Source organism: Manis pentadactyla, chromosome 8 (assembly GCF_030020395.1).
Source record: "Manis pentadactyla isolate mManPen7 chromosome 8, mManPen7.hap1, whole genome shotgun sequence".
Classification (NCBI taxonomy): Eukaryota; Metazoa; Chordata; class Mammalia; order Pholidota; family Manidae; genus Manis; species Manis pentadactyla.
The window spans coordinates 66,141,226-66,164,315 of record NC_080026.1 but is presented as its reverse complement, the minus strand read 5'-3'; the positions used below and the strand labels follow the sequence as shown (position 1 = coordinate 66,164,315).

The window sequence follows — 23,090 nt, the reverse complement described above, 5'->3', positions numbered from 1 at the left end:
GACAACTAAGAAGAAAACTAAAGAGCAGCTATTAAAATTCAAAAGTAAAGAAGTCTTGGGTCATATTCAGAGGGGCAGAAAGACTAAAGCAACTTAAAAAATACACCAAGGGTATAACTACATAACCAGAAAACTACCATCCCTAATGAACCTAAATCGCTAAGCACTGACATTACACTAGCATGAGTAATATTAAAAAACATGAATAAATGCACAATATTTAGGAAAAACTGGTTCAATTTTTATGTGTATGTTGCAAGTATGAAATTCACTTAGGTGATACATAGTGTTTCCCATTAGCTGGCTGTATCGAGTTCGTGAGACTTCTCCAAAACAGTTCAATAGATTTATGTTAAAGACAACATGTGTATTGAAAGTAGCAATTTTATTTGAGTTAAAATTATTTACAAAAACCCGAAGACATACTTCATGAAACTGGTACAAACTATTTTTTTCCTGCCGTTGGCTTTTGCTCCAAAGATCACAGCTGAGAAATACTGTATAAAATAAAAATAGGATTGGATTCAGAAAAGTACTCTACTGTTCTAATTTCCAATTGGTAGTATTTACAGAAATATTTACAATGGAAAAAAAGGTTACTTTAAAACTTTAATTTGCAAGTCAGCCTCAAGTACCCTAAAATGCAGAGTTCTCTGAGGGTTAAAGACACACAAATGCACTGCAGCTGGTGAGGTTATTTTCCCCCCACCATCCCCCACCAAAATCTGCATGTCTATCAGTGCTTGACAATTAGTTATTATTTAAAAAACAAAACAAAAACTGTTAAACACTGAGGTAAATCAATTCTCCAATGATTACCAGTGTAACAGAAAAATGTAGTTCACCCTGATTGTTCTCATCCAAATGTCTTTATAAAATTCCTTACCATCTGCCACAAGTCAATTTTACCAAAATCTGTTCCTTTTCCTAAATTCAATGATTAATAAATATCAATGTATTTTAAAATAAAATGTACCTAACTAATTGAACTTTATGGATATCATTTACTGTTATGCTTTTAAAATAGTTTGCTAAGCTAGTTTTTAGACTCAAGGAAAATACCACCTCAGTCTTTCCCAAGTTACACTGGCATACTATGCTCTTAAAAGGTGATGGGTGGGGGTTGGGGTGAGTAGGAAGAAAACAGTTGCCTGAAATCAGTTACTTCCTTATAGATTTCCCAACAATCTGCATTATCAAAAATAGGAAGACAATAGAAGGCAGCCACTGCATTAAAAAACATTACAGCTGGCACTGATACAAGAGCCCCGATTTGTCACTTTATACAAGGAAATAACAAAGTCTAAATGGGTAAAAATTAGACTTTCAGCTATTTTCCCCAATACACACCAAACTAATATTTTTATGGCTTCAAGTTTTACAAATCCAATGAGGAAACATGATATGACAACCTGAAAGGTATTTGAAAGTATTGAAATAGCTCTCTGGAAAGCCTGTATTTAGGCTCAATCAATGAAAAAGAAAAAAAAAAATGCATCACCAGTGGTCTGAGCAATAATTAATTCAAGAAAAATTTGCAATGTTGTGAAATTAAACATATAAAATGTGTGTGTTCCACGACTGTTTTCCAAACAACACACTGTTCCATGAACTAAGAATCTGAATGAAAAAAGGATCTTCTCTAACCAGCAATTTAAGGCTTTGCGTTTATGCATTTGATCCTGTCACTCTATAGAAGAATATACATGTCATCTGGAAACATGAATTCCACATTGGTGTTTTAGCTTCCTTACATTTATTGTACTGAACATTAGAAAATATATCTAGAGAGTCCTCCCTCAAAACTTCATGTTTCAAGAGCATTCCCTAGCATTAGGCGTAAACTACCCTGGGTTTGTCTATTTTGCCTCATCCTTTAACAGGGCACATCATCTTACATAATATTCCCTCAAACTGTGATTTGTTTTCTTGCATCTATACAGCTATTACTTATTATGGTATGATAATGAATATGGTCATGGTCTCAAAGTGAAAAATAGTTCAACAACCCAAACCAAATCAATAAAAAAATATACTATTAATCCCTTGTGTCTTTGGATTCCATCTAATTTTAAATAGACAGTAGTTCAGGGAACAACAACAAAAAAATTTCACAAAATTATTAAAAGCTTTATTTACGATTGGAATCATTCAACAAAAAAGCAAAAGCAAATGAGCCTGAAAAAGGAACTAAGCTGTCATCTAGAATGTCCTCAGAACATCCGATCCCTCAGTAGCTAGGCTGCCTCTGCACCTGACTGGCATGACAACAGTGGCTCAACATACACAGCAGTTGCACTAACAGCAGCACAAATATTCCCCTTAAAACTTGCCCAGAAAAAAGCCAGACAACAAGGGGAGAGTATAAACTCTGCCAAAGTGAGTGTTTTTCAATACTGCATGGAATTGTTAACAGCCTGAACCTTTTCCCTCATTTTTGATAGTTGCAGATTGATGTAGTAACTGTCATTTAGCAAATGCAGAATGCATGATGAAGAAATCAGGTGGCCTTAAAAATCCAAACATGATTGACACTGATGAACTTTCCCGGTCTGTCTTCAAGGTTGTCTTTCATGACTTTTCTCTGTGTAAGAACAGCTCCAGCATTACCGAGCACCTGAAGCAAAGGTAAGCAGCTAGCAATGTTCCAAGTATTCAATCACTCTAGAGATAGATTTCTGGCCTGTGGTTCCAACAGCACACTGAAAGGGGGAAGACAGGGCAAAGGAGGTAGACAGGAAGTGACAGTTAATATTTAACAAATTTTATAAGTATTAAAGCTTAAAATTCTTTAGCTTTACTAAAATTAAGACTATGTATTGATACCAAAATAAAAAATAAAATGAACACTATGAATTAAAACACAGATTAAATTGTGGCTTTGATAATTATTATAGAATGATATTAACATGTAATATGTATTAACGATTATTTTTAAAGAAATAGAACAATTATTAGAAGAGAACCCCCCTTTTGCTTCTGCTCACTATGGCTATAGTATTTTACTTTCTACTGCTATTGGGGTATCATACATTGAAGACCACAGAAACTGCAATAGAAGCCTCTTACAGTAAGATTCATGAAGCTCAGGAATTTTTTGAGCATCTCCGTCATTATTGAAAAGTCCCCTTCTGGCAAATACTCCCGCACAGTGGTCACATTGATCTGAGGAAAGAAATACCAGAAATACTGGTCAGGTGACAGAAAAGGAGCTTGCACCTTGCACTGGGCACAGGATTTGGCACAGGTCCTGTCCCAGGCTTCTACAAGGTCCGTGAACTCCTTGGTCAATAGGCAATTTCCTTTTCCACACCCCTCACAGCTCTGCAGGTGTGTCCATTCTCTAGCCCATCCCATCATGGGCAATAAAGGAGAAAGATTAAGCTGGCAAAGGCTAAAAAGCAACACTCTGTGTCTATTTACTTTTGAAAATGCACAGAAATACACCTGAAGTAACAAAACACGCTGCTGAGTGTCTGTCAGGATGGACAGGGAAGGAGTGCAGACTTAAAATGTTGTATTTCAGAATGTATCCATAGAGATACTTATGGACTAAAAAGAAAAAATATATATTAAAGAAAATTCCTCATGTTACTATGTAGTCTAGGAAGTAACTAAATCCTTCCAAAGACAATCTAGTTTCATCTATCAAAAGGACAATGTCCACCCTGCCAGGAGAGGGGATTAAGATGTTTCCTTTCAGTGTTAGCAAGCAGCAGCCAAACTACATCCAAACCAACTTGTTAAAGAAAATGTATGGCCTGCTTAAATAACTGTTCCGTTTTAATGTCTCTTTAAAATACTTTAAAGGTTCATAAAGAATAAAAGGAAAAAGCCCTTCCAAGAAGGTTCACCTATAATAAAAAGCACAAAAGAAAACAGGTTGTCCCAAGCTTATGGCCACAAGGAACTGGGGGTGAAGGGCTTTTGATTTTATTTTTGTTGATAGGGATTCAAGAGAGACTATGTATTACTCTTAGGAAATTTGTACCAGTTTCCCCCACTCCCTTTTAAAAATTCCTGTTAGGGTACTTTTGAAATTATAAGGAAGAAAAATAATGGAATGACTATAGTTTCAGAAAAGATCTAATAAAAAAGTTCCCATCCTCACCAAAAGCCACTACAGGTCCCTCTCTAATAGCTTGAGTACAAATTCACTCGTACTGAGTTAACAAATCTTACAGCCACAATACTTAAGAGATTTTACAAAAAGTTTTTAAAATATATGGAAGTGGAGACTATTGTAAGGTAGCCGCAGAGTTCAAGGCAAGCTGTATTTAAGAATGCCTTTAACCCATTTTTAGGAAAGAAGCGTGGCAGCACAGTGGTGGGACGAGTAGTGACTGTGGTGTCTACCTCAGTAGAAAAGTGAATTTCTGTAATACAGAATAGATGACTGGGTCATAGGTCTTGTGTGCAAGGCCCTCAATAATCCAAATCAAATCCTTTTCTATCAGCACACTACAGAATGCAATTACAGCAGCTGAGGCATAAAAGCCATTCCACTTATTTTTAAAGAGTGCAGCAGGCACAAAAACAAAAGGTATACACAGCCCCAGAAGATGACTGGTTAGCCAGAGACGGGTAAGATTCCTCAAGGGAGGAACAACCTAAGACAGGCACAGTCGCAGGGGGGCCATCAGGTGAGAAATTGGGGATCAACAGAGGTGAGGCTTAGAACCTCACCCCCCCTGTTCTGAGAGAAATCTTCTGCATACGTGGATGTTTTATTGCCCTTGTCTAGCTTGGATTAACACATAGTCTACAGGCACACACCTGATCATCTACATTTGCTCTCTTACAACAATAAACTATGTTTTCTACCTTTATCTTGTATCTACCTACCACTTCAGCATTTTATTAAAAATAATAATAATAAAGAGAGAAATGTGGTATCCACATATAAATCAAGTATAAAAACCAAATGAGTATTCATATTTGAACTGACTGTTTAGAGTTCATAATGCATGAGCAAAACCGAAGGTTTCTGTGATGACTGCCCTTGTACTGTTCACTATGTAACTTATTCATCATGTAAGAATTTGTTCTCCATGTAAGAACTTGTTTGTTATGCCTCAGAAGATTGGAGACTGACGAAAATTAGGCTTGGGGTGGATTAATGATTGTGCATTGAGCATTGACTCCCCTATACAGAATTTTATTGTCGTTAACAACCATTTGATCAATAAATATGAGAGATGCCCTCACAAAAAAAAAAAGAAAAAAAAAAAGGACAGACTTCCAATGGTAAAATAAATAAGTAACCGGGATATAATGTATAGCATAAGGAATATAGTCAAGATATTGTAACAGCTTGGTAGGGTGATAGCTGGAACCTAGAATTATGTATATAAATGTTCTACCACTGTGTTGTACACTTGAAACTAATGTAATGTAATATTGTGCGTCAACTACCCTTCAATAAAAAAATAATTATTTAAAAAAAAAAAAAAAAGTATACACATAACTCGGGAGGGGGGCAGCACGGGGAAGGCAGTATAGCACAGAGGAGACAAGTAGTGATTCTATAGCATCTTACTACGCTGATGGTCAATGACTGTAATGGGGTAGGTGGTGGGGACTTGATAATGGGGGGAATCTAGTAACCACAGTGTTGCTCATGTGATTGTATATTAATGATACCAAAAAAAAAAAAAAAAAGTGTGAAACAGCATGGCCTAGTTGGGGAATTTAGAAAGTGCCCAAGAGGTAGACAGACAGGTTTAGATATTGGAAAAGCAGTTGGGTTCTTGTAGCAGTCAATAAAGCCATCATTACCTAAATGATGATGAGCCAAGAAAGATCTGTATGAGAGTTGTTCTTAAGGAAGTCAGATGTGCTCTTAAGGGAGTTAGCTCTAGAGGGTGGCAGTGTACAAGGTTTCAGGAAGGGGCAGAGTTGAAAGCAGGAAGGACAGGACAACCAGCAAAGAGACTGACTGTCGCACAGCACCAACTGCACTGGGCAGTGGAAGACCCCTGAGCCTACTGGGGGTGCACAGCGTGCTGCCCTGCACCAGAAAGCAGCGTTTACCATGTACAACCTCCTGCATCCTTGTCGCTCCCAATCACACGCTGGGTAAACCACCTTCTTCTTCATTTTGTGGTATCAGCTAACTTCTGAGGGTTAATCATAACAATCTCCAAGGCAATAAAGACATCTGGGGCTCTATGAATTCACAACCTTACCTACAACTTAAGGACCTTATGATCCCTTAAAGACAAGGTGGCCTAAGATAAATCACATTTGGTAATGAGACAGTTTCAAGAACCATTATTTAAGAAAGGACAGGATTGAAGCTAGGGTGTATGCCAAATAAAGTAACCAAAAATCTTTAAATTTAAATAGTAAGTCCATTTTTTTCTTGAAACCTGCCTCTTCCTCTTGGCTTGACATTTGTTTTTCATTTGCCCTTAAAATCTCTGGATTTTAAGGCAATAAGACAAAGGGCTGAACTGAGGAGATACCAGAAAGGGGATAAAGATGTTGCAGGGCCTCCAGAGCCATGATAAGAAAGCAATGGTGCCAGCAAAGGCCACACTAGAGTGGGCTGGCGTGTATTTAGATTACAGCTTGACTACAATATAAATATGAAGAGAAGGATAAGAACAATTCAGAAAAACACACGGGACTTGAAGAAATATGAGTGGACAGGCCCACAGCATGAGTACCTCTTCTAATTAAGCCTTTTGTATTATCACCATGTTCTTTTCTTCCAAACCTCTGGCCTCAGAAAAGAGAAGTTAACCCTCCCACTGTACCCAAGACCTCCATTCTTTCTTTCTTCCTGAATGCCCTTGCTCCTAAGGAAAAACCTCCCTTTCACTTTAAAATTTAAAGCCAGCTGAGTGCAGGTTTTATATCATGCTCTCTTTTACTTCAACCAAAGGCATGTGAACTGATTGATCTATCAATCAAGAACCTCCTCATTAAATCCAATGTACTCTTACTTTGGAATGCCCTTCAGAAGTTCAACAAATTGGAAAGTTTTTAACATAAGGGAAAAACAAAGTCCTAAGTTATTTAGGTAATGGCACAAAGCTGTCACAATGGAGTATTTTTAAACATGAAACAACACTGAGCTTTACTTACTGGACTCTCCTGGCAGAGACATCCGAGAAGTAGCGCTGTGTATGAGGCCACGATGCAATCCTCCATGTGTTTGCCAGCATGCTGAAGAGCTGAGAATATTTAAAAAGAAGAATTATAACAGTACACCAAGAAATAAGAAACACAGGAAACCAACAACTCAGGTATCTTTTCCTTTCAACTGCTAAACACCAATAAATGGTACTAAAAAAATAGGATATCCACACAAATTAACAAAAAAACAACTCAAATAGAAGAGGGACCTTTTAATATAAGAGTTAAAACCATAAAACTTGTAGAAGAAAACATAGGACTAAATTCTTTGTAATCTTAGGCTAGGTAATGGTTTCTTAGATACACCAAAACTACAAGAGACAAAATAAGAAATAAATTGGATTTCAAACTTAAAACCTCTGAGTTTCAAAAGACACCAACAAAAAAGCAAAAACACAACTCACAAAAAACCAGGTACCTGGTAAGAGTCAAGTATATCTAGATATCCTCTACAATTCAACAAAAAAACAACCCAATTTCTTCAAAGAAGCTATGTAAATAGCCAATAGTCACATGAAAATATTCTCAACCATTTATTCATCCAGAAACTGTAAATCAAGTGACATACACCCTCAAACCCATGAGGATAGCTAAAATAGAGACAATTGTTCATAAGGATGTAGAGACACTGGAACCTTTATATGTGGACTGGAACGTAAAATGGTGCAGCCACTTGGGAAAATAGTTTGGCAGAGTTCCTTAAAATTTTTAAAACATAGAGTTAAAAAATCCAGCAATTCCATTCTTGGGTATATATCCAAGAGAACTGAAAATGTATGTTCATACACAGAAACCTGCACATGAATGTTACGTCAGCAGCTTTATTCATAAGCACCAAAGGCAGACACAACCCAAATGTCCATCAACTGACGACTAAATGAACAAAATGGAGCACATACATACAACAGCATATTTGGCTATAAAAAGAAATAAATACTGGTTATGTGCTGTAATGTCAATGAACATTAAAAGCATTAGGCTAAGTGAAAAAAAAAACAGTCATAAAAGGCTACATGTTGTATTATTCCATTTATATGAAATGTCTAAAATAGGCAAATCCACAGACAGAAGTAGTGTTGCCAGCAACTAAGGAAGGGAACGGGGGGGTGATGGTCAAATAGGTACAGGGGTTCCTTTTTGGGGATGATGAAAATGCTCTGAAATTAAATAGTGGTGATGGTTTCATAACCTTGGAATATACTGAAAACTACTCAGTTTTTCAAAGGGGTGAATTTTATCTTGTTATGGGCAGAATTGTGTACCACCCTTTCCCAAATTCATATGCTGAGCTCATACCACTGGGTATGACTGCATTTAGGATATTTAAGAGGTAGGTAGTCTAAATGAGGCCATTAGGGTATGCCCTAATCTAGTATGACTGCTGTCCTCGTAAGAAGAGGTTAGAACAAACAGACTAACAGTTACGAAAGGGAAATGGACTGGGGAGGATGGGCAGGAAGGGTGGGATAAGGGGAAAAAGGGACATTCTTATTAGCACACATAATGTAGGGGAGGGGGGAGCGACATGGGGAAGGCAGTATAACAAAGACAGTAGTGATTCTACAGCATCTTACTACGCTGATGGACAGTGACTGTAATGGGGTATGCGGTGGGGACTTGATAGTGGGGGGAGTGTAGTAACCATAATGTTGCTCATGTAACTGTACATTAATGATATCAAAATAATAAATAATAAAAAATACTAAAAAAAAGAAGAGTTAGAACAAAGACATACACAGAAGAAAGACATAAAGACACAAGGAGAAGGCAGCCATCTACAAACCAAGGAAAGAGGTTTCAGAAGAGACCAACCCTGTCCACACCCTGGTCTCAGACTTACAGGCTCTAGAACTGTGGGAAATAGATTTCTGTTGTTTAACCAACTCAGTGTGGTGCTTTGTTACGGTAGCCCTGGCAAACAAAGTTATCCAATTAAGTTCTTTAAACGACTGCTAAGCACCCAAAAGTATTATGTCAAAGGAAACATCAAAACTTAGTAATTGAGAAAATTGAATGGAGATTTCTTAACACTATCTGAACTAATCACATTAGACTTGGGGAGCAGTGGGCATAAGAGAAAGACTAGGCTCAGAACAAGACACTCTTAGACCTTGCTTCCTGGCTGGGTGAACCCTAACATATTACTTTAAATTTAATAACCTGAGTGACATGAAATTACAAATGGCAATTTTGCAGAATTTGCATGAATCAATCATCATAGTTCCGGACAACAGCAGATTATAAACTTTTGAGTAGTGAAGGCATTGCCTTCAGTGTATTCCTTACTGTGTTTGTTACCTACTATATTCCATTTAACAACTATTATTGGAATCTAGGACAACACATCTCAGTGTATAATAAAAGGCTGTAAAAAAAAATCTCAAAATTTAAAACCTGTAAAAACCTTTAGGGGTCATAATGTTCAGCCACTTCTTACAGATGAGTAAAGAAAGGCCTGCCAAGGAAGGAAAGGCAGACCTTTCCTGCACCGCACATGTGCCTTCCTCACTGCTAGGAAGTCAGTGAAGAACTCCTACGAGCATTCAAGTACCACAGCATGTCTGTACTGAACTACAGACCATAAAACAATAGGAAGATCATGATGCACATGAATTAAAAGTATGTTTCAAAGGGGAAAAAATTTTCAATCTGAATACACCACTTAAACATACCTTTATTGAGGTCAAGTTCTTCATCATCTTCCTCCTTCTTCTGTTTCTCTTCTGTACCATCAGGCTTTTCAGTTGATACCCACTGTATCTCTCCACTTGTTTCTTGCCACTCTCCACTCTTATCATGCTGAGTGGTGGGAGCATCTTTGATCAATTCATCTGTTTTACTTTCTGCCAACTGGGCTGCTCGCTCTCGCTCAAGGAATAGCTGATAAAAATTATTTTTGAAGATCATTAAAGAGATCAGCAATCAAGATGTATGCACCCAAATATAAGGTTCTATTTGCTTTTAAACATCACTAATACTAAGAAGCATCTTGTCTGGTAAAAAGAGTAAGAATCAGTAAAAGCTGTTTCTCTGCATCCAACTGAAATGAAGGCCAAAGCAGAAGTATAAATGCTGCTGGGACTCATCAAGTCAATGAAGCGTGGATGCTGGAATTCTTTTTTAAGAATAGAAATCTCAACATTTTCCCTTACTTTTGATAATACAGACAGAAAATCCAAGCAAGAAAAAATAAGATTAAAAAAATTTTTTTTAGTTCAAGCAGGCTGGATAGAGAGATAAACAAGAACCAGTAAAAGTAAAAAGTAAAAGCTCTTCAGAGAAAGACTTAGAACTGGCTCTCAGTTAATAGTAACAATGGAAGTACACTTATCAATTTATGTATGTAATGAAAACTCAAAGTCAAAGGGAACACACAAAATTCCAAATTCCTTCCCTTCGTGTAGTTTATTTTCCCTGTGTTGGTACACTGCTGAATGTACAGAAAGAACTTAATATACTCAGTGATATGATTTAGGAAAAACCATAAGTCACTAAAGACAATTACCTGAAAATCACATGCGAAGCAGGTCTCAAAGATCTGCTGAGTATATGGAACAGTGGTATATAAACTTTCATATACTTAAGAGAACAAATGTTAGCTTTATATACCCCACTATTTCTTAAAATTAGTTCAAGGAGTCCTAGGAGTTCCTGAAATCCTTTCAGGGAATCTATGAGGTCAAAGCTGCATTCCTAACAGTAAGAAGTCAACTGACTTCTTTCATTCTCTCATCATGGTACAATAGAGTTTTCCAGAATACACATGCCATGTGATTGTTACTACTCTAATGGAATGAGTGCCTATTTTACAATTTTATTTTGATTTCAAATTCAATAAATATTGATAGAGCACACATAAACCAAAGTTCTTTGGAGTCTCCAAAATTTTTCAAGAGTATAAAGAAGTCCTGAGTTCAAAGTCAATTAAGAAGAGAATGATGGGCTCTTAGTTATGACTCAGAAAAAAGTCAAGTTGTTGTGGACTACTTTCTGTAGACCCAGGTTCCAGCATTACTAGTTTCAAAAGGGCCAAAATGATTAACAGATTAGCAAAGGCTTCAGAACCAACGAGAAGGATGGCTCATGATCACTTTTCAACATGTGTGAACTGTCATTTAAGGAAATGACAAAGGTAGCTAAGAACCTATTAAACTGGCAAAAAGTAAAAATTATAATGCCCAATGCTGTCAAGAAACAAGGACTTAGACAGTTTTTTGGGGGGACATATAAATTGAGGGGAGAGGGCATGTGTGTTTGGTAAATGGGGCAGGGCAAGTTGGGGACATCAATTTTAAATATACATATCCCGACACAATTTCTAAGCCAGGAAATTATTTCACCAACATATTTTAAAGATACCCAATATTTAGGTACACAGTCCTGGGCAGAGAACAGACCAGTCAGTAAATGCTGGAGGACTTACACCGGATGAGACAGGGCTGCAACATGATTCCTAATTTGTTATTAATAATCTACTTTTGATTCATGAGCAAATAGACACTGTTTCTGCTTTTTCACTAATGATGCCTAAGGAATGACTACAGCAGTTGAAGACAGTCAGCAAAGTAAGAGTACATATTCTAACACAGTGTACCTCTCATTGAACTATGAGAGAGGAAGAAGGCGGGGGGAGAGAGAGAATGAGAAAGAGGGAAGTGAGAGAGTGATGGGAGGAGAGGGAGGGAAGGAGAGAAAAGATGCAACTGATAAAGAAACTGGACAGATGCATCAAACTGATGGTGTTTAAGTTACTGCTTACCTGCACTAAAGCCTGAACAGCATGAACTTGTCCAGCTATCCTTAAACTATCATCTCCTTCTCCACTAAAGAAGGAAGAATCAAAAGAACATGATGTTTCCATATTGACAAGACAGTGTCGATTCCGAGCACTATACTCCACTAGATTTATCAGTAGACCTAAGCCCTACAAAAATTAAAACATACATATTACCATAGGTGAAAATTAAAAACAAATGAATACAACATACATACATAAATTTATTGGCAGTTAAAAACCTAACCAGCATTCTACCATCTATAAAATGGTTAAAAACCAGTACATAAAATAATAGTCTTTTCTAAGAATATCTTTACTTCTTTTAGTTCTTATAATTTTTGTTTTTACCCAAGGCTCTCTACGGCTCTCTTTTATACAATAAAAGGTATGTTCATAAGGAATCCACTGAAACTCACAATGTATTGAACAACTAGTTCTTAAACCCAAAACTAAGATGAAGCTTTTATCTTAATAGATCAAGTATTGTTTTCTGAAATAGTCACTCCAACTCACCAGCACTCGAATATCAAATCTCTGCTCCTGAGGTAGGTACTTTGGAACCTGAAGCACACAGTTCATTGCTGTGCCAATCAGGCCATCCTGTTCTCCTGTTTTGGTGCTGCCCCACTCTGAAAATAGGGAATGGAGAGAGTATGAAAATTGTTATTGATTCTTCTGTATAACACTTACAACCAATATTTATTAACACAGATAATAAAAGATAGGAATGTATGACTATTTCTATTAAAATATATTTTTGGCTATACTATGTCCAAGCCAAGTTACAAGGCTGGTTCTAAATATATCAGCTCCTAAAAGCAGTTAAGTCTTTCATGAGTAAATGAATGGCAATTAAAAAAATCACAACATCAAGAAGGGGAATAATTTGTTCTTACATGTAATATACAATCTTTCAATGAGAATGTGTGTAGAAAATATTACTTACCATTATCATTAGTTAAATTGAGCAGAACCCCAATGATGGCCCTCATGCAGTCTTCCACCGCCTTGCCTACATGGCTGGTGACATTCTGGTGAGGCAGAGGCTTACTGTCAGGTAAGCATATACTGTTCTCAGCACGGTTATATTGCTGAATCAATTCTTCACAATGTTGTAATGCTCTTAAGAGAAAACAAAATGTAGACTATTATGCTAAACAAAAACAGGTATACCAAGAATTTCTACCTTAATGTTTTAAATTGATCCCAAATGCTGACTAATTTTCCTATTTCAGAAGTTATAATGTGTTGACTATTCAATCATGGAACAAGTATGTCTGATATCACACTATGTGCCACATTTACTTTGTGAAAATTTGGTCATTTAAACTTTTGTAAGCAAGTTGAAACTGTCAACTCTACAACTAAGTTTCATCTGTATTACCTACAGTTATGCCCTGTTTTACCAACCAATCTCTCCAACACAACGGCTCTTCCACAACTCCTTCCCAGACAAGGTAAAAACCTAAGAGCTAACATTCAACACTTTAGAATTTCATTTTGATATTTTCCATTTAGAATGCAAGCACTTAGCAAGTAGAAAATATTATTTATATTAACATTGCATAAGAAATAATCTTATATAGACAGGTATTAAATATTTCATACACAATACAGCAAATCATATTTTTAAAACAGGGTCATTTAACTGGCATGTCTTCTAGAAGCCACACAAGGGTATCAACTCCATCCAAAAATTCTCAAGAAAAATGGAATCTTGAATACTGACTGGACATACACTATTAAATAATAATTTATAGAATATGAAAATTGTACTGGGGTTATATTTTTAGAGTCCCCTTTTAGAGATTAATATACTCAAGTGTTTATAGATGGAATGACACAAAATCTGCAATCTGCTTCAAAGTAATGAAAAACAGGGAATGGACAGGATTACAGATAGAAACAAGACTGGTCATGACTGATTATTATTCAAGCTGAATGACATGTAAATTGGGGTTTATCATACTACTTTTCTACTTTTGTACATGTTTGAAATTCTCCAAAATAGGTTAGAAACAGATAAACTTGAATCAGATGAAGAACAGATAAAAACCATAGAGGGCCACCAATACTACACTAAAGACTTTGAACATGTATCCAAATATAGTTAAGAAATCACAGAGATTTGGAGTTTGAGATAATTTTTACAAAGCAGAGACTTGGGGAAGGTTAACCCCCTGTGGTTTTGTGTTGGACAGGCTAGAAGCCAAAGAACTAGAGCCAGATACATCAAGAACTAGAAAAGAGATAGAATAAACTAGAACCAGGAATGAAGACATAATTGGAAATTTTACATGCACTGAAGTGATAGCAATCACTTAATGTCATACAAGTTGGGCGGAGAGTGTGTGGAAGGGGAAAGCTACATACAGACCTGGGAAAACAGGTATAAATTAAAGGGCAGACGAAGGCCAATAAAGTTCATTTATAATAAAAATAAGAACCAATACTTAATGTTTACTATATGCCAATATATATATATACATTCTCTAATTATATTAACACCAGATGTTTAAAAATCTTTAAAGCTATGTATTTTATATATATACATTATACATTTCTTAAAATGTCATATATAACTAAACACATATTAACATGTAAAGTTAACTCTTTTTAGTGTAATAACCACGCTGGGTAAGTAGATAAAATTATTACGCCTCTTCTGAAGAACTTGTAGCAAGTAAGTGACTTGCCCAAGGTTATGGGGCTGAGTTATATAAAGCTGGGTTCCAAACTCAGTTATTCTTGTTCCAGAATGTGTACTCCTAACTTTTACACTATCACACTGCTTCTGGTTCACAGAACTCAAAAGACAGAAGCATTTTATGGAAGAAGGTGATGTAATCATATAACCTTTATGGTCAATCCAAATGCTTTAAATAAATAGCACGATTATTTCAGTAACTTACTTAGCTGATGACACAATGAGTTGTGAATCTTTATATGCTATCAAGTAGCTTTGATTCTCTGGATTATGCACTGTTACCTAAAAAGGGAAAAATGTGAAATGATTGTGGTAATCTCTGACTTTCATTCATTCACATGCAACACACTCTGCCTTATGCTCTCAAAGATATAAAGATGAGGAAGAATCAGCTTTTATCTTCAAAGGGAATAACCCACACATTCTAGATTTAACATAGTAAGAGCAATTACTTTATTACAAAATTAAAATATCGCTATTAATGTATCCTGTACTGTACATTTACTTTAATCAATTACCAAGCACTCTCAATGTCAGAAAAGAGCAGTCTCTCACTTATAAACAAATACTTTAAAGCTCTTAAAGTGGATTTATTTAGAATTATAAAAAAAAAAGCCTGTTTATTTAATGTACCTCAAGTACTCTAGAAGAGAGAAGAGACAAATTCACTTTCATCTATACCAGGAACTTTTAATTCCCATTTGATTATTTTCCCATACATCTCTCCAGAAGTACTTAGCTAACCCAATCTAGTTAACAATTTATGTATACTGAAATTTCACTGGCAGGAAAAATTTTAATCTACATTGATATGTGTTAAGTCATCATCAAATGCCAAAGAACAAATACTACTTATGGCATGCAGTTCAACGGTATCACTCTTCCAAGCCAAATTTTATTATATGCTGTGATTGTAAGTAATCTGATTCAAATGATAGCTAAATCAAGAAAATCCTTATTAAAAAAAAAACGTGATTGCATTTAACTATGATTTTTCCACAAACAAGTTAATACACTTAAGCAGAATTCTGCATTAGGGAATGAACAATAACATCTGGGAATATAAACAAATTTGACAATCAAGGTTTCATATAGCACAATATACATATTCTTATAAAACTAAACTGCTCATTTGACTTGATCAGTAACACTGGTTCCTCAATCTATTTGGATTAACAAAAGTAAAACTTTAGGGATATATAAAATATTTGGCAGTCACTCACACACACAGTCACAATTAAGATTAAATAATTTTCCCCAAATAGCTGTCCATACTTAGACTTACGCTTTCTAAAACTCGTAAACATCTCTCTGCTCCCCATAATGAGGCTACTAGTTTCTCTTCATCCTCATCTCTACTTAAATGATCCACACATTCTTTCACTAGGAGAAAAGAAATAGATATAAATTAGTATGTCTCATAACCTCAATACCTAATCCCTTAAACTAACATTAAAAGCCGTCTATACACATGTTATAAATATTCTGGAACCTCTCTGAACATTGTTTATTCTAAGTCTTACACTGTAAGAGATTGAAATGTCTTAGACTCTATTATATTTCCATAACTCCCCAACATCAAAGTGTTAATGAATGGCCTTTCCTTTAAAATTTACAGGATGCTAATAAAAGAACTGATCTTTTCAAAATGACATGATTATCTTTTTAACTATATAAATAGAATACCTTCTTCAGGCTTTTAAATAACATAGAAAAATGTTATACATGTATGTATCGTACCTTTATCTACAATATGATCCAGACCACCCAAAAGCCGGAGTTCTTCTTTAAACCAGTCTCCTGCTCGTTTAGAAGTAAGGGATAGTAATGTCTCCATAGCTAAATGTCCTGTCTAAAAATCAGAAGCACCCATTAATGAATATTGACTCTTAGCAACAACTGAGGCAACACTTGTGGAGATTTTGTTTTTCTTTAGAAAAGTTCACTGCATACTACCTACCAGCCCACATTATTTCTTTATAATATAGTGCTATTATAAGTAGAACTTAATTAATTTTAATTTTATCAGAATAGTCTTAAGCTGAAGAAATGTTTTTAACTACTGTCTTGTTTCCATAAAGAAAACCCACTATTAAAAGTAGTCTGTCATTTGTCAGTTCAATAAAATATATACAGGTACTACAGATTTTATAGTACAGAGGGCTCAAGAGCGGGATTGCTGAATCCAAGTGTACATGTATTTTAACTAAATCAATGTTGGATTAAACACAAAGGCTGCAACAATTCCATGCGCAAGTCATGGGTTTGCCTGTCAGTTGCCCTGAATCCTCAAAAAAATGAGTTAGCACTTTAAATTTGTGCCTGAGGGTAAAAAGTGCTTTGGTTTGTGTTTTTCCAATGACAGTGAGCATTTTTTCACCTATTTATTAACTGTATTTCTTCTACTGTTGAGTCTCCTGTCAACTATTCTTTCCTTATTTACCTGCAGGGCTGCTTGTCTTCTTCTTATTGCTCTGTATTATCTAGTCTGAATAAAAGTCTTTTTTGTTACTTTCAGTGTTTCAGATTCACCAGTCTTAAACTTTATACTGCAAGGCTGGCAACTAGGATACACACCATGTGGCCACCATGACAAAATTTTATACAATGATTCAGTACCACCACTAGAGGAAGCACAGAACAGTTAAGAGTCATATTTACAACCATAGTAAAGTTTTTCTTTCTCTTTATTTGCCTCTCATTGTTTTTCTATTTTAAAGCATATAAAGCCACCTCCCAAAAAAGAACAATCTGGTTCCTGGTGAAGTAAGGAACTTCAGCATAACGAAAGAAATGCTTTAAATTAACAAAGTTGAAAAGACCCAGTTTTCATCCCAAACCTTCTTTCCTTTGAAAGATGCAAGTTTACATTAAGTCCTTCTGGCACATTTGGAACTAAATATGAACTAGGTATTTAGAAATGCAAAAGGAAAATCTTAGCAGCAAAAATATCAATAGTACAGATTTAGAAGAGATCTAGAGTACTTTAGTGTATTGAAAAAAGAAGATTGATGTCCAAGATGACAAATATAGCACTAGAACACAGTATTACAAAATCAAGACTCAATTCTGCCCAATTCTCATTCTACATCTCTGAAAGAGTAATTTACCGAGATCAGTTTGGGTATATTAGCTCCTTAACTCACAGTAGTGAAACTAAAGCCTTAATGAGGCTTGCTTTGTTTAGGAAGAAAGGGGATAGTAATTTGATATTACCATAGTAAGTTTTTATGCTAAAAAGGGACTTTCTTGTTTTCTGGTGGCATAAAAAGGACTGTTTGATATTTTAGGCTATATTCAGTATACAATAGCTAGCACTAAAAATAGCCTACAACTGAACATGTGATTTCAAAATTGGAATAGTCTTCAGAGTTAAAACACAGCAAAATCATTAATCAGAATACTACTCAGCAACTGTTAGCTCTCAGTTATTTGAATTATATCTGAAAACATTATAATACTAATATTTTAAATTGTCTTTCCATGGCACATGACTAGTAATATACTGTAGTATACTGAAGAAATAAGTTAAACAATCGAACAAAAATATATAGGGGACAGTTACTGTTCAATACAATGTCTACTGTAAGATTTAAGACAAACACAATAATCAAGAATAGCCTGAAGGTGGAGGGCAGGGAAGAGGCATCCTAAAATTAACAACTGTTCAGTTTTAATCACAGAAGTAACTATTTAACACAATATAAGAAAGTATTATAATGGTATATACTATCCTAATAAATTCAACAAACCATGGATAAAATTCAATGAACAAGTTTATGATCAGGTTATGTAACAGCAAACACCTGGAAAGATCTAAATACTGAACAAAACAAAAAATATATACACGAATTCACTTATGCAACAAATAACTTTAGGCCCAAATTTACTCTTCCATGTCATTAAAAATAAGCATATACATTGAAAAATGTTAAAAGTAAAAATTACAAATACATTTTAAAAGTAATCTACAAATACTTTGATGAGAAACAGGGATCATTTGTCCCATCTGAGCATATCAGCTATTTTCCAATTTCAGTAAGTGAAAGAATTAAATGTATGTCAATTTGGTAACTTGCCTTTTTAATGTGAATTTGCTTTCTCCTCAGTCCCCCACTTCACCTGAATCTACTTCCTACTCTACCTTAACTAAACAGAACAATATCCCTAAGTCACGTCTGGCTAGCACAAAGCATTCTGTAATATTTTTTTTTGGTATCATTAATGAATAATTACATGGGAAACTCCCCCCATTATCAAGTCCCCACCACATACCCCATTACAGTCACTGTCCATCAGCATAGTAAGACGATATAGAGTCAATACTTGTCTTCTCTGTATATAATGCCTTCCCGGTGCCTGCCCCCCTACATGTGTGCTAATCGTAATGCCTCTTTTTCCCACTTATCCCTCCCTTCCCACCCATCCTCCCCAGTTCCTTTCCCTTTGGTAACTGTTAGTCCATTCTTGGGTTCTGTGAGTCTGCTGCTGTTTTGTTCTTTCAGTTTTTGCTTTGTTCTTATACTACACAGATGAGTGAAATCATTTGATAACTTGTCTTTTTCCGCCTGACTTATTTCACTGAGCATAATACCCTCTAGCTCCATCCACGTTGCTGCAAATGGTAGGATTTGTTTTCTTCTTATGGCTGAATAATATTCCATTGTGTATATGTACCACCTCTTCTTTATCCATTCATCTACAGTGCTGCAATAAACTTAGGGGTGCATATATCCTTTTCAAACTGGGCTCCTGCATTCTTAGGGTAAATTTCTAGGAGTGGAATTCCTGGGTAAAATGGTATTTCTTTTTCAGTTTTTTGAGGAACCTCCATATTGCTTTCCACAATGGTTGAACTAGTTTACATTCCCACCAGAAGTGTAGGAGAGTTCCCCTTTCTCCACAACCTCACCAACATTTGTTGTTGTTTGTCTTTTGGATGGTGGCCATCCTGGCTGGTGTGAGGTGATATTTTATTGTGGTTTTTATTTGCATTTCTCTGATTATTAGCAATGTGAAGCATCTTTTCACATGCCTATTGGCCATCTGAATTTCTTCTTTGGAGAAGTGTCTGTTCAGCTCCTATGCCCATTTTTTTAATTGGCTTATTTGCTTTTTGTTTGTTGAGGTGCGTGAGCTCTTTATATAGTTTAAATGTCAACACCTTATCGGATATGTCATTTATGAATATAGTCTCCCATATTGTAGGAAGCCTTTTTGTTCTACTGATGGTGTCCTTTGCTGTACAGAAGCTTTTTAGTTTTGTATAGTCCCACTTGTTCATTTTTGCTTTTCTTTCCCTTGCCTGGGGAGATATGTTCATAAAGAAGTTGCTTATGTTACGTCCAAGAGATTTTAGCCTATGTTTTTTCTAAGAGTTTCATGGTTTCATGACTTACATTCAGGTCTTTGATCCATTTCGAGTTTACTTTTGTGTATGGGGTTAGACAATAATCCAGTTTCATTCTCTTGCATGTAGCTGTCCAGTTTTGCCAACACCAGCTATTGAAGAGGCTTGTCATTTCCCCACTGTATGTCCATGGCTCCTTTATCATATATTAATTGACTATATGTTTGGGTTAATGTCTGGAGTCTCTATTCTGTTCCATTGGTTGTGGGTCTGTTCTTATGTCAGTACCAAATTGTCTTGATTACTGTGGCTTTGTAATAGAGCTTGAAGTTGGGGAGCAAGATCCCCCCTACTTTTTTATTCTTCCTTCTCAGGATTGCTTTGGCTATTCGGGGTCTTTGGTGGTTCCATATGAATTTTTGAACTATTTGTTCCAGTTCATTGAAGAATGCTATTGGTAATTTGCTAGGGATTGCATTGAATCTGTAGATTGCTTTAGGCAGGATGGCCATTTTGACAATATTAATTCTTCCTAGCCAAGAGCATGGGATGAGTTTCCATTTGTTAGTGTCCTCTTTAATTTCTCTTAAGAGTGTCTTATAGTTTTCAGGGTATAGGTCTTTTACTTCCTTGGTTAGGTTTATTCCTAGGTATTTTATTCTTTTTGATGCAATTGTGAATGGAGTGGTTTTCCTGATTTCTCTTTCTGCTAGTTCATCGTTAGTGTATAGGAATGCGACAGATTTCTGTGTATTAATTTTGTATCCTGCAACTTTGCTGAATTCAGATATTAGATCTAGTACTTTTGGAGTGGATTCTTTTGGGTTTTTTACGTACATATCATGTCATCTGCAAACAGGGACAATTTGACTTCTTCCTTACCAAACTGGATGCCTTTTACTTCTTTGTTGTTTTCTGATTGCCATGGCTAGGACCTCCAGTACTATGGTGAATAAAAGCAGGGAGAGTGGGCATCCTTGTCTTGTTCCCAATCTTTGGGTAAAAGCTTTCAGCTTCTCACTGTTAAGTATAATGCTGGCTGTGGGTTTGTCATGTATGGCCTTATTATGTTGAAGTACTTGGGATCCATATTCATTTTGTTGAGAGTTTTTATCATGAATGGATGTTGAATTTTGTTGAATGCTTTTTCAGCGTCTATGGAGATGATCATGTGGTTTTGTCCTTTTTGTTTATGTGGTATATGATGACGGATTTTCGAATGTTTTACCATCCTTGCATCCCTGAGATGAATCCCACTTGATCATGGTGTATGATCCTCTTGATGTATTTTTGAATTCGGTTTGCCAATATTTTGCTGAGTATTTTTGCATCTATGTTCATCAGGGAAATTGGTCTGTCGTTTTTTTTGTGTTGTCTTTGCCTGGTTTTGGTATTAGAGTGATGCTTGCTTCATAGAATGAGTTTGAGAGTACTCTCTCCTCTTCTATTTTTTTGGAAAATTTTAAGGAGAATGGATATTATGTCTTCTCTATTCAGTGGTGAATCATTCTTGTCTGGGAGTTTTGTTTTTGGGTAGTTTTTTGATTACTGCTTCAATTTCGTTGCTGGTTAATTGGTCTGTTTAGATTTTCTGTTTTTTCCTTGGTCAGTCTTGGAAGGTTGTATTTTCCTAGAAAGTTGTCCATTTCTTCTAGGTTATCCAGCTTATTAGCATATAGATTTTCATAGTATTCTCTAATAATTCTTTGTATTTCTGTGGGGTCCGTCGTGATTTTTCCTTTGTCGTTTCTGATTCTTTTTATATGTGTAGATTCTCTTTTTCTCTTAATAACTCTGACTAGGGGTTTATCTATTTTGCTCATTTTCTCAAAGAACCAGCTCTTGGTTTCATTGATTTTTTTCTATTGTTTTATTCTTCTCAATTTTATTTATTTCTTCTCTGATCTTTATTATGTCCGTCCTTCTGCTGACTTTGGGCCTCATTTGTTCTTCTTTTTCCAGTTTCAATAATTATGACTTTAGACTATTCATTTGGGATTATTCTTCCTTCTTTTAATATGCCTGGATTGCTACATACTTTCCTCTTAGAACTGCCTTCCCTGCGTCCCACAGAAGTTGGGGCATTGTATTGTTGTTGTCATTTGTCTCCATATATTGCTTGATCTCTGTTTTAATTTGGTCATTGATCCATTCATTATTTAGGAGTATGTTATTAAGCCTCCATGTGTTTGTGAACCTTTTTGTTTTCTTTGTATAATTTATTTCTAGTTTTATAACTTTGTGATCTGAGAAGTTGGTTGGTAGAATTTCAATCTTTTTGAATTTACTGATACTCTTTTTGTGGCCTAGTATGTGGTCTATTCTGGAAAATGTTCCATGTGCACTTGAGAAGAATGTGTATCCTGCATTCTGTAATTTTTGAGGCAAATGCTGCAGCCTTACAGTTTAGTAGGCAGGAGAAAATGCAATGTTTACACACTTTTGATGTTGGAAATATCTGAAAGTCAGAATATATAAACAAATCTTATTTTTTCAAAACAACAGGCCAATTTATCTTCTACTGGCCTTTGGGGATATAATCGATACTACAAGTAAAAAAGCCAGAGGGAAGTAAAACTGGAATCAACCAAAAACAATACAGCCATCTTAAACTTGGGGAGTTAAATTGCATTTAGGGTAGCTACAGTGATGACCCATTGTGAGGGACACTGCTCTAGGGAAGACAGGTTCACAGGAAATCTTCCTTTTGAGTCCTGGTCCCTTGAAGCAGTTAATCAGACATCCTGAGATACTCTAGAATAAATGTATGCTCACTGAAAATGGATCTTGCAAATCTTCTGAATCTTTGCTCTGAAACTCATGGAGAATAAGAATTCAAATTCCTAATAACGTGTGTAGTTTCTACAGAAAAAAAAAAATTCAAGGGAAAAGGATAAGCAAAGTGCAACAGAAAATTTACTGGCAAAAAGATCTAAATACATATGGACTAGTTTTGGAATTTCAGTGAAGGAAAGTATTATGTTCAGAGCTGAACCTTAGAAGAATTTGCCTTAGAAGAATTGGAAGCCTTTAGAACAATGAATCTTAGAAGAATTGGAAGTGGAGAAGTTAAAATGATTGATCCAGTCACACACCTGCTTTAACTAATTAAA

The 23,090-nt window shown here is 35.7% G+C and overlaps 1 protein-coding gene across 3 annotated transcripts in view; it reads right to left on the bottom strand.

Annotated features, from left to right (window-relative positions):
- Nucleotides 1–366: 366 nt before the first annotated feature.
- Nucleotides 367–23,090, bottom strand: part of WAPL (WAPL cohesin release factor) — an 84,796-nt gene continuing 62,072 nt past the window's right edge. For all 3 annotated transcript variants that reach the window (XM_036926546.2, XM_036926547.2, XM_057505842.1), the window contains exons 10-19: nt 16,368–16,479; nt 15,913–16,010; nt 14,833–14,909; nt 12,867–13,042; nt 12,434–12,549; nt 11,903–12,067; nt 9,816–10,023; nt 7,093–7,181; nt 3,070–3,165; nt 367–2,702 (exon numbers count right to left, since the gene is read on the bottom strand). In XM_036926546.2, the coding sequence (XP_036782441.2) occupies nt 2,637–2,702; nt 3,070–3,165; nt 7,093–7,181; nt 9,816–10,023; nt 11,903–12,067; nt 12,434–12,549; nt 12,867–13,042; nt 14,833–14,909; nt 15,913–16,010; nt 16,368–16,479 (1,203 nt within the window). In that variant the 3' untranslated portion in view covers nt 367–2,636. The remainder of the gene's footprint in view (nt 2,703–3,069; nt 3,166–7,092; nt 7,182–9,815; nt 10,024–11,902; nt 12,068–12,433; nt 12,550–12,866; nt 13,043–14,832; nt 14,910–15,912; nt 16,011–16,367; nt 16,480–23,090) is intronic.